Consider the following 17,134-nt stretch of genomic DNA (forward strand, 5'->3'; position numbering starts at 1 on the left):
TGTGCTATATCTAAGTCCACGTGTGTTAGATGGGTTTGAATATTAACCAATGGATTTGGGATTCGTAACAGGCATCCTGACCGGGCTAGAAATAGAGCGCAATAATCCGAGGACACATCAACACAATGACTGAGGCAAACACAAACATCTGAGGCAAAATTCAAATCACAACAAACAGCATGTCCAACATAGATGAAGCATGCCGAGAACAAACATGCTCATTTACAGCTGGTGTTGGCGAGCATTGTGTCAGAAGTCACTGCACTCAGTTAAGTATTGGGATAAAGATCGGATCGAGTTTGTGAATGCATTAATCAAAAAATGTTGCAACATTTGTCGAACTAGCTGACACTGGGCTTACTTAACTTAGTTTGGCATGTGGTGGGAAAACAGAAAGACAATCGTGACCAACCAAAGGTCGAATGATTGTTGAATGCTACTAAAATAAAATAAAACTTCAAAAAGGATACTGAAAACATAATTTGCTCAATGATCTTATTATTATGAGCAAAGGAGCCAGAGATGAACAGACAGGTTTCTTCCTAAATTTTGGTTATTTCAGTGAAATAAGTTGTCGGCTATAAACTCTCAATAAATAATACCCAAGAATGTTTTTATTCCGTTATTGGGCGGCATGTTTGTTCTCATCCACATGATTGCCCAAATGCAGACATGAGGAGAAAATAAAAGCATTCAAAATGGGAAACCTTTTAGAAAGAAAGGTTTTAGTATCAGTTCCTTGGAATAAAAAAAGTCACCATTTCCAATACTATTTAGTGAGGTGTCATTATCCTAAATGTTGCAACTTTTTTGATCAATACCAACACGGTTGTTTAAGTTAGTTAAAAACAGCTTAAGTGCAGTTTAACAGTCCACCACCTGCCTTCAAGGGTCTAGACATGTGTCTTTCAGAGCAAGAGGCGGGAAAAGGTGTTGGCATTGGACCGTGTGGATGGTAGTGAGAGGGGACTGAGAGGGGGCCCAGCGGGGGCCTCCCACATGACTGCACAGCAGGGTGTTGGTGCTGGGGGTCAGAGTCAGGTTGTGCTGGGGTACTGGGATTAGCTTGGCAGCTACTGTGAAAACTGCGCAACAGCAGGGTTTTATGTTCAGAATTTGACTTGGGCTGGATGTTTTGGAAGGTGTGGGGACACATTGTTGACATGCTGTGGGGCAGAGAGTTAAGGTTAGGACTAGACCGGGAAAGGAGTGGGGAGAAGTGCCAGGGATGGGAGAGTGAGTTGTTCGACTTTGGCTGCGATGAACAGAGCAGGTGGCCGTTAGGAGGGGGATTTGTCTTGTGGGGGCAGCTGCCATTTGACAGGCTCTCTGAAAAGCTGTGAGGTGGATGGTAGAAGTTAGTCTCTGATTGGAGGGACAAGCTGGCTTTGGATTCAGATTTGAATTTAGTGCTGTGCTGAGAGAAAGAGCTATTGCAGAAAGAGATATTTTGAAGAGTAGCTGATTGAGGCTGAGGATTGGGAGGAGAGGAAAAGTGATGGGGACATTGCAGAGATGACGAGCAGAGCGGAGGAGTGGGTAGGTGAGAGGAGGTGAAGGGAGACGAAGGATGAGGGTTTCCAAAGCAGAGGGAAAGCTGTGAGGCAAAGCGCTGGTTTTGATGGCAATGGCGGTGAGGCGAAGGAGCAGACAGACAATCCAGACTGAAGGTGGGCTGCAAGGAGGGACGACGGCTGGGCTGCAGACAGAAAGACAAAGGTAGAGGACGGACACATGGAAATAGAAAAAGGTATCTTGGGAGATAGAGATATGAAGGAGACAGGTGACACTGACAGGGATGAGTCTGAAACCATAGCCATGGAGCCACTGTGCACCTGAAGGGCATAAAATGTACTGAAATTAAATTTAAATTAATGTTTTTGTCAATTGAATAAAACTACTGCAGCAATCACTGATAGCTGCAACCACATTTAGATTAGAAATAGGTCAACTGCATCACTGGCAGTTTACAATAACAAACCTCTCAATCTTATGAACAACACTGTTCAAGACATACAGCTTTAGTCGTAACCAAAAGAAGCAGTTAGAAGATGCTAACAGCAGGGGCATGGGGGCCAGTAAGGGAGGGCACAGCCGCCAGCAGCTGGGGCAACAAGCGGTGAGGTGGGATGGCACTGGTGGAGGTTGTGGACTTGATAACCATTTAAGAAGTAATGTCATGTTTGCAAACATGTGAAAAATGTAGAAAAGAAACCCAAATGTGGTCAAGGGCGCACACAAACCCAGCAAGTCTTTTGTTCCAATCTACTAGACTAATATTAACCCCAAAAAATAATACAATTATCACATCTGCAGAAGCAGAAAAAGGGTAACATGGGACTTCAAAAGCCTGGAGTCAAAAAGCTCCAACCCATTGACATTTGATGTTCTTAAACCTTCATCATCAGGGAGAAAAAAACCTCACGTTTATAGACATAGCAATATTTATATTTCACCAGAGTCCAGCAGAAACCATGTATCTTCAGACTGGTACAAAAAAGAGGAAACATTAAATCAAATAAGTTACAAGTTGAATCATTTCAAAGCCTTAACATTAATTGGAATCATGTGTGACGCAGCAAAGTAGACAGCACATGTAACGCTACATGAAAGCAGATCAGAAGGGCCACGTAAAGAGCGCGTGGGACTTGCAATGTACTGCCAACAGCGCAAACACAACAGGTACTCACACTCTTTATGACTACACCTGTTGCACTCATACAAACAGGCAGACCGAGACACAAGCACATGTGGTGTAGTCGTGCCTTACCTTTGGCGGTGCTTCATCAGACCCTCCAGAGTCCCATGAAACAGTGACCTGCCTCCTCATCTCCATCCTGCTCCTTTCCTTCTGCTGGAGCTTCTCCTCCTCTAATATAGTGCTGGACACAAGGAAAGAAAACACACGACGATGTAACACAAAAAAGGTACTGGTGTCTTTATTTGTTTCTACTGAAACGTCACCTCATTTAAGAAGATATTGTGGCTTCTGTTATCATCTCAAGAACACAATTTAACATATGGCATCAAACACTTTGAAAAATATCCCTTAACAAATGAAAAACTAATAAAATGTACTTAATGACATTTACTGACCAACAACCACCTGACCCACTTGCCATAAAAAAAAATATGGAGGCACAACATTTTTCATTTAGGACTTTACCCCCTAATATACACACACAGATACAAACATAATAACTTTAATGATGCCAAACTGGGAACATTTAATTGTTACAGCAACTCAATAGTCAAAGAAGGAATAAATACGCTCACAGAATGGCTTAAACTCATGGCAGAGACGGCTGCCTTTGAAAACATGATCGCCAGGGTAAAAAAGCCAAACTGACCAAGCATGGAAAAATCTAATGGCTTTTTTAACAAATTAGAGTAGTGGTCAAGTAGTCGGATGTATGTGCTCAGAAAAATGCAGGTATGCAAATGTGCAGGTAAAAGATAATAAAGGGGTGTCGGGGTGATTGTATTCTTATTTTAATTTTTTTTGTTATGTCTGCTTGTCTGATGTGTTGTTTTCTTCTTCTTCTTCTTTTTTCCTGTGCTTTATTGTTGTTTGACAAACCTCATTTTTGTATCTGTGTTTAATGTTAATATATTGGAATGATTCAAACAATTTAAGTGACAAAAAAAAACAAGGAATAAATAAAAGTGATTGAGTAATACATAAAAATGAGGTAGAATGAAAAGACAAAAAAAACAATGTGCATCTATACACCTTTCGCTCATTCACTTGTTGCACCGCGTTAACATTGTGTTAAAGGTCTGACTGCCGTTGGCATTAAGGACCTGTGTTAGTGCTGTGAGTCTGTTGCTGAAGGAGTTTGAGGCCCCTACGTCTCATGCAGCGGGTGACAGGTGTGGTCCACAATTAACATCTTCCTCTCATCTCTTCTATTGAATCGGGTGGGCAGACCAAGACAGAGCTTCATGCCATCCGTATACGGCGTCAGGCTAAATTATGTGTAATATTGCTTAAGGTGGAATGAATCACTTGGAGGCTAAGCAACGCCCCAAACCCAACATGTTTTAAGGTCCAATGCAGCCAAAGATACCACACTGAATTCACTCGCTAAAATTATCCTGACTGACCTGTTCCCTGGGAAAACCGCTGGTAAACCAAACCCAGATTCCCAGAGGAAGGAGCTGCTGCTGAAGAGTTGATGGTTCCACAAAGCAGAACGCTGAGTGGTTGAACAATCCGATGCACGCAGTCACACTCTGCTCCTACTCTCCTTTCCTCAACAAGGGTGAGAGCTATTTCCAGTAACCCTCCTGTTCTGTTGTTTCCTGCAGGGTGTGTGTGTGTGTGTGTGTGTGTGTGTGTGTGTGTGTGTGTGTGTGTGTGTGTGTGTGTGTGTGTGTGTGTGTCCTTGCACCTGTCAAAGTCAGTCTCCTGTCAGGTCCTTGTCTCCAGCACACGCTTTCTTTTAATACATTGAATTATCAACAATATGAATTACTAATTTAAAATAGTATATTTTAAACTATATTTTAAATTATATTTATTATCATTCTTTCAGTTTAGCTTAAAATGTTCGTTATGGTTTGCAAACTCAAATGTTTTCTCTGTAGCTTGATCAGACCTGTAAAACAAATGTCCCACTAAGCTCCCGATCTTCTAAGTTGTTTTCTGCAGGAAAACCTTCTGTGTGTTTTCTGATCTGCACTGATGATACGAGTCCAACAAATAAAGACAACATCAAATTAACAAAAGGGCCTTCAACTGCAACCAGAGGAGTGTTTTTAAAAGCATAGGTGCATTGCACCTCTCTGTCCTTGTTATTGAACGTCTATCCAACAAGCCAAGTCACTAACCAGTCATGAATAAATCTGCCAACCTCGCCTCGCAGTTAAACAGTAAATGACATCATGCGTTATGGTATTATGTGTGACGACGATAACATCAGCACCTGGCAACTTAAACGCTGACTGTCTCCTCCCCCGCCGACACCACACTGCCACCTGGAATAACACGGCCTGTTTAGCTTATTTACTCAGCCTGGACTCGCTGCACAATCTTGCACTTCTCAGCTCTGCCCTGCTTTACATTCACATACTTCTGATTGAAACTGAGCCGCACGATTTAGACATCTGGGTTCAAGCGCGGTGGCAGGTTCCCACGTTGTTATAAACAGACGACATGTGTTGTTACCTTAGCGATCAGAAAGTCTGACCGGTAGACGGATCATCGGGCGCGTTACTATCCCACAAGAGCAGCGAGGAAACAAACAGCGGGGACTTTACGAAGGGGTCTCCTTGCAGGAGAGGACGAACTATTATAGCGTCCAGTGACGTTTTCAATGTACAAATATTGTATGAATATTGTTTTAAGACACACTGGATGATGGACTCGCATTTTATCAAGAGGATCGACAGTCAAACAAACACACAAATGGCCACAAGGTATACAGTAGCAGCCACTGAATGCATCACACATCGTTTAAAAGGAAGATAAAGTATTCGAAAAGGCCTGGACATAAGAGACAATACTGTACCTTTAGAACAGGCCAATCCAATAGCACCAAAGTATATCCAGTCAAGCCCTTTTAGGAGAATAATGCAGCCACTAAAATGATCATGAGCCAGTGGCACTAAGCAGTAATACACGACTGAAGGTCAACATGAATACCCACAAAAGATTCCAGCAACCCTAGAAGGATGAAATGTACCACTCCTGGCAGGATGACTCAAATGTGCCCCGCTGTAGCTCAACAAAACCCCAGGAGACTACGGCCCACACATAGACCTCGCTATCAGCACAATATGATCGGAGAATTAGGAGTCTTGGTCTGCGAGCTTTGGCGATGAAAGTACAGCACTGCCGAAGTTCTGCTCGCCTTTTTCCCCTCCCTCTTCAATTCTCTCTGTCTATTCTCTCTCTCTCTGTCTTTTGGAAAGGTGGAGCTCCTGGCAGCTGCCCACTGTGTAAACACACACACACACACACACACGCACACACGCACACACACACACACACAGGTCCAACGTCTAGGAAAACTGTAGTAGGAGCTGAGAGCTGCATATTTGGCAGGAGAGACCTATAATTGATATTATGCTATAAAAGCCGGCCAGACCGAAAGTGGACTAAATTGTATAACCTTATATGGCATGACTTTCCCCTAATAATAGCCAGTGACCATAGTTAACGTGGTCAATATTGACTTGGTTTCCAAGACACTGGATGAGGCACGTTAAGGGTTCCTCTATTTCTTCATGCCAAAATATCAGTCAATTAAAATAAGTGTCCTTGATTTTGTCGGATTAGCACTCAAACACTTCTTCCATTCTTAGTTTTCAGCCCATTAAAACACAGAACCATAAACATACTGTACATGTTTCACACTAATGAGCGGATCTCCATGATAAGGAGGACACAATGAAGAGGTGAAAGAGGTCAAGAGGAGGGGAAAAAAGAGTTTGAAAAGGAGGCAAAGAGAGAAGAATTGGGGGGCAGAAAGCTGACATTGAGAACATTGGAGGTGTAATCAAGGTGGAATTTAAGGTGTGAGTCATGCTGGTTTTAAGCAAACTCATAAAGCCACAGGAGGTAAATATGCACTCTTATTTTCCTGTTTCTGTGTACGAGAGAAAGAGAACGAGACGGAGAGAGAATGTGCATGTTGCAGGAAACAATGACGGCATCTTGTTGCGCTGCTTGTGTTGGTTAACCTCAACATTAACAATATGAACGGAAATGAGTTATGTTACATCTATTTTTCTACATTTTGAGAGATAAAAAACATAATATGAAAACATAACTGTAGAAATATTCTCTAATTTCAACTCTTTTATTATATCCTGGAAGTAATCTTTTGACTGCACTTACTCACATGCAGTGAACGTATCTCTAGACTAAATGATATCAATAAAGAAACATTGTAAATTTAAATAAGCAGCTCAAACTACATTAAAACTTATTAAGTATATATGATATACAGAAGTAGATATTAATGATAAATGGGGGAACATCTTTGCTGCATGAATCTGTTGTTGTTAATTAGTTATTTTGTTTAAATTTAAAAAAGGGAAACAGCTCTCTGTGTGTAAATATAAGGAAGCTAACATCTGGAATATGATTGTCATGTTTAAGAAATAAAAGAGCCTTATTTCTAACATAGATCAAGGAAGCAAACACTTCTGATGTATCGAGTTAAAACCAAACAGCGCACCATGCTAACACTGGCAGGATCATTTATATCATTATTTTAATGTATTCATAAATACATTTGTTGTGATTATCTATATCCATAAAACACACTGGACTGCCATTTTAGACATATCTGAAGAAAACAATAAAATCATAATTTAAACAAAATAAAAGAGAAAGAGGTCTCATTCGTGTTACAAATAAGTAATATTGGCTTTCCACTGACTTTCAGTTTGCACTGTTTCAGGACAGCGCCCTAAAACTCAAACTCAAGTTACTTCATTACCACCAGCACGACTCCTGTTGTTATTACGGTCTATCGTTCCATCAGAGGAAGTATTACTTCCAAAAAACTGCAGGTCCGATCATGAACAGTTGAGTCATGGCTGCTGGGAAAAGCTTTGCTCCTACTGCACCCCTATTTATCTCTAATGCTTGACAAATAAATATGACATACACTCGCTCATTCTGCCTTTTAAAATGTTACAAATTTGACTCAACTATTAAAAAACACCTCACACACGTAGGTTGTCAGAAGGAGGATGTAACCCAACACTGCTTGCATAAATCATCAAGCATGCCAGATTCATGGAGTGCTTTGTGCCTTTCTCTTGACACCTGAAGATAACCGACACCGGGCCCCAATGATGTTTCTGGTATTTCAATTAAATGTGTTTGCTTGAGTTGCCCATCTTGTGAGAGCAACTCTCATTTCATCATATTTGATAAAAAAGTATTTCACAAAAGACACACTTATCTTGCGCAATTATAAGTGTGACACAATATGACTCATGAATAGGTCGGACCCTACCTGTTTAAAGGGGAATACACGTGATGTCATACCGGTACTTACACAACAGAGTATAAATGGTGTTGTCTGGCTCAGCCTTATCTGATCACAACATTATCCCTCCATAGATAAGATCTCGCTCTTTGCAAATCTGTCTCCAGACAAAGCCAGAAACATGGCAGTGATGTATCATTTAACAAGGAGGCAAGGCGTGACCGAGATATCTCATTTAATCTATCTCCGTCATCATCACACGTCACATCACGTCTCTGTTACCATGCCAACTGTGCTGTCATCAGCCCAAAGAGGAGGTAAAGTGCAGTCCGTGTCTAAACAATTACTATATCATTAAAGTGTTAGCTTTCAGGTTTATTTTGAGAGAGTTGAACCATGTTTAGGATCAAACAAGTGTATAAATGCACTTGGAATCCTATATTATCTGTGTAGTGTAGATGTGAACAACGCCAAACACCCTTTAAGGTGAAAGCGACTCACAATCGACTCAAAATATAAATATAAAATACTCAAAAATCTGCCTGTTTGGGATATTCATAAAATGTGTTTATCCGCAGTGGGTGTAGAACCACACATAGGTGCTACACCCACTGCGTCCACGTCCGTTATTAAAGATGACTAAAAATCAATGGAGTATTTAAAACTGGATTAAATCAGAGCAGATTAAGATATTTAAATGATCTGCCATGTCATTGAACATCAGAAGGCATGTCAATGTGTACATCCATCTTTAATGGTTCATTCTGGTCATAGACAAAGGCCCAAATATGGTGCTAGATATTAAATGTATAATATCTACCTACTCTTTGTACGCTTCATTCATCTTCTTAGATTACTAGTACAGACAGTGACACCTGCTGGTAGGAAGGCGTAAGGAAACATAAATTATATAAAAATATATTTTACTTTGGCACGTTCCTTTATCTTAACTACATTTGGGAACATTGGAGAGAATAACATGCGGTGGGATTCACAACGAGCGACTGAATATCACAACTTTACTTAAAAGATTTAAGATTGAAAACTGAACCTAGTATTATTGTTGAATGGATGTGTTACGGGGGTGATCTGGGGGAGGCTGCATTTTCTATGTGCAAGCTTAATGAAAGAAAAGTAGAACATTTGCCGATGGATCTTTTTTTCCAATAAACATAATTATTTGGCACTTTTGTCTGTCTAGCTTACTATGCGGGACAAACAATGCCTGGTGCACGTGCAATATATATATATATATATATATATATATATATATATATATACACACATATGCTTCTTCACCATAGGTAAAGCATGTACAGATAATAATTAACATTCCCACATCGCACTCGAGATAGGAGCATTGGTGGCTTGTGACCTTGAGCAAGACACCGAACCCCAAATAGCTCACGCACAAAGACACTCAATCCACACTCCATTAAATACCTCAGCTGTGTTTTCAGTTCAGTGAAGCGTGGCCTCTTGCTGGGATCATACGACCAACACTTTGTCATCAAGCTGTAGAGAGTGGGAGGGCACTGAGGGGGCATCGCCAGTCGCTCTCCGTTCTCTATCCTGCCGATGACGTCGTTGTTCTTCACACCCTGGAAAGGCTTGATACCGAACATTAGGATCTCCCACATACAGACGCCTAGGGAAAGACAGAAAAACCCACTCAATACGAGACTGACACAGCCACCCGTTGGCTCTTGAATGCCGCAAAAAGGCAACTATAACCGCAAAGCATCGGGACAAAACAGACACAGAAATGTAAGAAAGGAAGTAAAAACAAAGACTTAAACTCACCAAACATCCAGACGTCACTGGCTGTGGTAAATCGCCTGAAGTTGATGGATTCTGGAGCCATCCATTTAATGGGCAGTTTACCTTTAGAGGCTGGGAAACAGAAACCAGGAGAGCTGAGTTACACTCTCATGATCAGCTCAGCTCATGTCAGTCCAATGAAGAATAATGGTGATTTGACAGACCAAAGCCAGTGTAAAGGAGACGCTGAAGAGTGCAATTATGGGAGCACTGTGAGTGTATAGAGGCGTTATATTTACCTTTATAATACGAGCTATCTTCCATGTATCGAGACAAACCAAAGTCCCCAAGTTTTACACAGTCGACTGTCGACACCAACACGTTCCGCGCGGCGATGTCCCTGAGGAGGACACGTCTTTTATTTATCTTTCATCACATTTATTATGTGTATCTACATGTTGACACATGAAGTATTTATTTACATCGGTTATGTAGCTTGTGAAAAAAAAAAACAGCATGATAAGATCACTAGTATATCTCATTCTTTATGAGACATCAACAAAGAATCAATGAAGATGTTTATCAGAAAATATCTCCTTTTTTTTAAGCAGGACATACATAGGTCATTTTAATTCCTCCAGTAGGTGGCAATGCTGGGCTGTGGTTTACAAAATAATATGTATTTGCTATAAAAACATATTCTTTAATGTATGTAGTAGAATATTAACTTTTATCATTCTAAAATATTCTGGTGTAATGGAAGTTTAAAAGACCATAACGCGTACATACCTGTGCACAAAGCGCTTGCTCTCCAGATATGCCAGAGCCGTGCTGAGCTGGTGCGAGTACAAGATGAGCGTGGCCAAGTCTAGACTGTACTTCCTCACCTGGAGAAAGGACCGTAACTAGAAAAAAACACAAAGACAAACGGACGTGAAAGAGAGAAAGAGAGCAATGATTTGTTGGTAAAAAAAAAGAAGAGAGAAATTAGGAAAAGTAGAGGAACTAGACAGAGATAAAATGAGTGAGACAAAGAGAAACAGAATGACAAATTGAGATGGAGGGGCAGAAAGAGAGCGACAGTGAGGACAAATGTGATGTGAGGAGAAATTAACGAGGACATCATCCTTCTTGTCAACAACAGAAAACTAAATATGATGAAGAGCATGTGGGTGCATTTTTTTCTCCAAGGCAGTAGATGACTACTTGTCTACCGCTCTGCTGCCTACATATGTCATGTGGTGCATCTGGAGCTCAGCTGGGCCTCTGAAATGTGCTTATAAAGAAAACCCAATATCACAAACCAATGCAAACACACATACAATATCAAAGTTAAACAAATTGTTTTTCAAACCAAAGTAAAGGCAATTTATTACTAAGTAAGACACTTTCCCTTGGATTTTTGTCCCGACATTTCCACATTTTGTTGCGTTTCATGCTTCAAGAAGACACAGTTCACTAAAGTGTACAGTCAACACAGCTCAGAATGATAAAACAAGTAAAGAGAGGAAATGAATGGAAAATTAAAATGAGCTGTTGACTGTGACAGATACTTAAAATAATGTAGAACGCAGCTGTTTGTACGGTGGATATTTCTATAATCTGATGTACAACCAGACTTGTGGTTTGTAGTTTAAGACTGGAAAATGAGCCCTAGGTTTACTGTGATTACATAAATAAGCTTTTTAACATATGCACACATCCATGTAAATTAGCAGATACTGTACACCCGGATACAAATTCTTATCGGTGTCGTACCTCTCCGAGCGTGCAGAGCTCCATGATGATCCAGACTGGATTATCTGTGATGACACCCATCAGCTTTACAATGTTTGGGTGGTCAAACTGACGCATGGTCACTGCGGGGAAAGATGAGTGAGGGTCAGGTTTTTTGTTCTGTACTAAAAAGCTATTCTGCAAACTCTTTAAAGGGAATAACTGTTGAACTGACGTGCTTCTTGGAGAAACTTTTCCCTGACGCTGTCGGACGTTGAGTTCTTACACGTCTTCACTGCCACAGACAGGGCTGGGTTCTCCTGCAAGGAACAGATCCAGGTAAACAACACGATCAGCATTACATCGGAGGCATCGATATTAGGCTAATTTTGAAATAGCCTATTAAAATACACAGAGAATATGTGTATCACCTATTGAAATAAAATGATTAAAGTTGGAAGTATGGCGTGGTTATTGAGTGGCAAGCTCTTCCCATATTTTTCTTCATATTTTTCTTCTGTTACTGTGTGTACTGTATATATATATATATAAACGGCGTAATTGTGATGCAATTTGAAGTTTGATTCTTTTTGGTCTAGCTTCAAAAGAGGCGAGTAATTGACTTCAGATGTGATTGTCATGTGAGCGAATGGTTAAATGTTATAAAATGTGCACTCAACCACTTGTTAAAGACCATCTATACTGGATTATATTATTCTGATATATTTAACACAGATATTAAAGGCTTGTACGTGAGAGAAAGAGGCTCCTGTACATACCGGGTTGATGTAGACACCTTGGTGGACGTCTCCAAACTGACCCTCACCTATGCAGCGTCCCAACTCGATACAATCTCGCTGAATCTCATAGTCCCGTGCTATATACACAATGTACATGGACATGAACACACAGGTACACACACACACAAACAAACAAACAGAAAAAGACATTCACATCAGTGCCCACAAATACACTTCATAGTCAGTTCTTGCATTTACCAAGCTTGGCAGAGTACTTTACAGTGTGCAGAGTTTGTTTAAATACGTTTTTAATGGCTGATAGATGTACAACTGATTGTGTCATTTATCAACTTTTGAAACTAATCTTCCAGTAAATCATACAAATGAGACACGGTTACCATTTAGAAAGGTGACTCAGCTCTGGAAACAGATATTATGTAGTGCCATCGTTGCTATTTAAATTGCATTATCCTGAATTTCCAGATGAATAATCTCCATTCCTACTCTGACAAGCTTAGTTCTCTAGCAATCAGCACAGATCAATGTCAACAGCATGCAACAACAAAAACCACAACCAGACATGCCATGTAACAGACGAACAGCCAGTAACACTCAATTTATATATGAATTTAAAATCAACATGAATTTCCACATTGAATCAAATGTATTATGGATAAAGTCAGGTGAATTGTATAGCTCACCGGCTGATTTAGGACCAGTGGCACAAATATGATTTGTAGCGGTTATTAAAGTCAGTCAAATTCCTTCTGTACTTGCTGTCAAGTGAGGCTACTGAAAATGTTTAGTTTTATTTTAAGTTTTAAGAAAATAAGAACCCAAAAGGACTGTGCGCTGCAGGCTGCTGAGAGGCTGGTGGTTTGCCGACACTGTTGACCTGACTTTGTCCATGTAATCAGCAGATGAATATAGCACACATAAGCATACAGCGTTTGACAAATCTCTGACTTCTCTTCTATACTGTTTACAGTCGTGAAATGTCCCTTTAGAGACAACTATGCTGTGCAATAAAATCCTGGTAGTGGGGAAGAGACTAAATGAGATTGCAACATTACAGTAACAAAAATGTCCAGTCGGCCATAATTAATGGCCGTGTGCCCGGCCTCTAAATGTCGCTCATGCAACCTGATTTTAGAGAAGTCGCTCATTATGGTTAAACAATTGGACTACGCTGTTTGTTAGTGGTTTCGGTTTAAAATGTATGTATTTAAACCATTCCCTCCTCCTGCACTTCCTCCACCAGGCCAAAGTTGTAAAAAAGGAAAGTTGCCTAAACGGCGTATAAAAAGTTTTTGAACTGTTGCCATGTAGTTGTTACCCTGAACAGTACAATCATATAAATCATGACAGTTCATTTGACCTTTTCTAATTCCTAAATCTCAAAAATGCACAACAAGATCCTTGTCAAATCAGCTACCATCAAATCAGCCAATGACAGCACATCAAACATCCACAGAGGGGGCGGGGTCAAATCAACAGGGTGCATGTACCGAAATACATTCGGTTTTATTTTACAGCTGCAAGCATAGAATAAACAAAACATAAAAAACATAAAATAAAGATCACAACAACCACAAAACCAAAGTGCCATCACAATACAGCCAGACTTACGGAACATTCCAATCATTACCTTGATCTAGTCCATAGTATTCTGGGAAAATGGGTTAGTGATAGGAGACAGAAATAACTAGCTGTGAGTACAAAGATCTATTATTGTGACTGCAGTTTTTAACAATTGCCATGAGGTCGTTGTGACAGTGATGCAGTTTAGTTTCTATGCTTGATACACACAGGGACACATTTTGGGGCCGGTTAAATGGGGGATTTCGTCAGTAAATATCACAAAGTAAAATGTCACTTAACTTCTTTCCCCATCATGCGTTAAGGTGATAAACCTGCTGATCAGGCATTCCTCTGCAGCCCAGCAGGCTCTCTTAATGTTTTAAGATAATAATGAAGTTGCATCCACAGGAGCCAGATGAACCTCTACATTCATGTAATTGTCACAATTAACACTTATCATAATAGTTATTAGCAGTCAATAGAGCCATTCGCCAAATCTTGACTGTTTAATGTCTCAAAGCAATCTGAGGAACTCAGTGAAAGAAATGCAGACTGGAGACCTTTTTAATACAGAAGCCGTATGTGGTTCAAGTGGTTTCCCCTTTTATACGATTGCCACATGTAACCACGGAAAATGTAGAGTCATTCGTGTCATTATTTTCCCTGCCATCCTTTTGTCCACCAATCTAAAAAGAGTTTAATTCAAAGCAGAAGCCTGAATTGATTTATCATTAGGTTTCAATGTATCATTAAATCGTCCCATATGGTGGAAAGTAATAAAGCATTGAAACGGCTCATTTACAGCATATCAAGATACTCTCCATACTCATACAACACTTACTGGGACGCGCCACAGTTCACAATGCCAATCCCTTGATTAAACAATACATTCGTTATTGCGTACATTCATGGCTTCTACAGACCGAAGATAAGGCCTGGGAACGGGCGATAATTCAATGTGATCATTTTTACGCAACAAAATCATATATTGAGATATCGTGGTCCACAACTAATAAGTCTAAATGTATAATAATAATCACATACTAGCTCAAACTCAAATCTCCCCATCGCCTCAACAAGCGTTCCACCTGCACACACATGAACTGACACTAGTATGCACACACACCGTATGCTGCACAGGTCTGGAGGGGTCCACTGATCACAGACGCACAATGACGATCGGTCCCTTTTTCCAGTTGTCAAATCAGCTGCCTACAACGGTTGCGTGCATGTGTTTGTACTTACTTGAAGGCATCGTATACGTGTCCTCCTCATCTATGATCTCAGCATAGTCGTCCGTTTCTGCAGACCCAGAGCAAAGTGGGGAGGGGGAACAAGAGCCAAGAAACATTAAGTCTCAGTTGGTGACACACAAAATACCAAAGTGTTAACAAGTTCACATATAAAACCTCCCTTTGATGCAATGAGTCGCCCAGACCGTATTCAAATTACATCTGACATTGCATCACCTGTTTTTGTTGTTTTTTTTAATACTGCAATTATAACCCACTCGAGTAGTTGAGTGAACACGCCTCCACAGACAAATAAAGAGTGAAAATGGCAACAGCAACAGAAACACACCATCATCAGACAGACGTACCTTTCCAAAAGACTGTCACCATACCGGATTCTAAACACATGCACAACAATTTAACCCTTCATAGACTATAAAACAGCTGCACACAAGGATTGTGGGACAGAAGAGTACAATAAAGAGAGGGACAGAGAAACAGGATAGGAAAGGGGAGGGATGGAAACGTTCATTCTTTCCACAGAAACAAGTTGAAGAATAACAGGTTGAGTCATGGATAAGGCTGAAACGGCTACGGGCAGATGCAGAGATACAGCACACACACAGCAGGAATTATGTTAAGTTACTAATTTAGGGCAGTTTATAGAAAAAGTGTTGTTTACCATCACCACTAGTGTGACCTGCAAAAGCCCCATGCAGCATGAAACACACAAACACACACACACGCACACACACAGAGGAAAAGAAGCATTAGTTTGACTGTTAAGAGAAAAACAAATAAGCTCACAGATGTTATTAAATGACTCAATACTATATTTAAGGTCATTTTCATTAAATTCTGTGCAACTGTGAGTCAGTCAGAGGTCAGTAGACAGTCACGACACAGGAAGAGTGACAGTGACTAAAGCTCTCCATGGGGACATCTGGCGAGACAAGGACTCTTCATTGCACACACAGATGATGCTTTATAGAGGGAACACATATCTATGAACCCTTTATCCAACTGTTAGCAGTCACTGTCACTCATGACATTTAAAGCAGCACACAGACAGGAAAATCAACAGGGGAGAAACAGACCAACAGGAAAAGAGAGAGAGCGAGACAGGGACTTGTACCTGAGACACAAACAGCTCGGGTCCGTACTCCTTCCATTCGTTTTTCCATCCGCCTCTCATGATTTGATACTCTGGAAAAGAGATGAAAAGAAAAATCCTTTTTAGGGTTCACATTAACCTAAACCTAAAGCTTCCAGATGCCGCTATGAAGATAAGCAGAGGAGGAATGGAGAATCCTCCCACATCCTGTCATGTGTGTAGCTTTTTTAAAGCTGAACCTTAGGAGAGAAAAAGAAGAACACATATCCACAGTATGTAGGACTTAAAAGAACTTAAAATAACTAGTCTTGCCAGCGCAAGCCAGCCCAGTCACGTAAGACAAAAAACAAAGTCGTGCTGGTTAAACGGAGGTAATTAGATGATGGACATTGACTAAACTTCCTCTGTGTATCACAGGAAACGGACACCTTGTTTTTACTTGATAAAGAAGCTAATGAGACCAAATGTGTTTGTTGACTTACTTGGGGATGGACGGCAGAGCTCTGTCCCCCTCTGCAAAATGAACACATGCATTAGACACAGAACAGACTGGGCTCTTGTTCAAACTACATCCCTGTAGCCATTTCTTAGTAGCCATATTTATTTTTAGAAAAGAGCTCAAACATTGCATAGTTATTCAAAGTTGTCAGCCACAATCAGACTGAAAAATGTCTGACAGCAATTTCAAACCTTGAGTACTACTATTTATAGTAAGAGAAAATGTTTTCTTTGATTCAAGTTACCATCTAAACAACATAGAAATGATCACAACTGTCATTAACTGCACACAATTGAACCATTGAAATGCTGCAATAGAGCCAAAAACAAATGGACGAGTGGTAGTGCGCCATACCTTTGTGGACTCTGACAATGAAGGAGTGAGTAGCTGAGGAGACGAGTCGACAGTATCCGTCAATCAAGTCAGCCATGTTTTCTGCCGTAGTTAGCGATGCCGTGGTGACTGTGAGGGGCTACACACACACACACATACACACACACACACACACACGCACGATTAGTGGGACAGAGCGTTGCTTCACA

General features: G+C 40.5%; 1 protein-coding gene across 5 annotated transcripts in view; it reads right to left on the minus strand.

Moving 5' to 3' along the window:
• Positions 1–17,134, minus strand: part of LOC306744498 (focal adhesion kinase 1-like) — a gene marked incomplete at its 5' end in the record, with an annotated part of 53,782 nt that overhangs the window by 13,356 nt on the left and 23,292 nt on the right. For 4 of the 5 annotated variants that reach the window (XM_079227155.1, XM_079227151.1, XM_079227154.1 and 1 more), the window contains 14 exons: positions 2,771–2,882; positions 9,393–9,597; positions 9,753–9,842; positions 10,010–10,110; positions 10,500–10,615; positions 11,469–11,569; positions 11,662–11,746; positions 12,206–12,303; positions 13,815–13,835; positions 14,993–15,049; positions 15,662–15,679; positions 16,115–16,185; positions 16,576–16,606; positions 16,947–17,064. In XM_079227155.1, coding sequence (XP_079083281.1) covers positions 2,771–2,882; positions 9,393–9,597; positions 9,753–9,842; positions 10,010–10,110; positions 10,500–10,615; positions 11,469–11,569; positions 11,662–11,746; positions 12,206–12,303; positions 13,815–13,835; positions 14,993–15,049; positions 15,662–15,679; positions 16,115–16,185; positions 16,576–16,606; positions 16,947–17,064 — 1,224 coding nt within the window. The remainder of the gene's footprint in view (positions 1–2,770; positions 2,883–9,392; positions 9,598–9,752; positions 9,843–10,009; positions 10,111–10,499; positions 10,616–11,468; positions 11,570–11,661; positions 11,747–12,205; positions 12,304–13,814; positions 13,836–14,992; positions 15,050–15,661; positions 15,680–16,114; positions 16,186–16,575; positions 16,607–16,946; positions 17,065–17,134) is intronic. The other variant, XM_079227153.1, reaches the window with a different exon arrangement.

Source organism: Taurulus bubalis (assembly GCF_910589615.1).
Source record: "Taurulus bubalis genome assembly, chromosome: 12".
In the NCBI taxonomy this organism is placed as follows: domain Eukaryota; kingdom Metazoa; phylum Chordata; class Actinopteri; order Perciformes; family Cottidae; genus Taurulus; species Taurulus bubalis.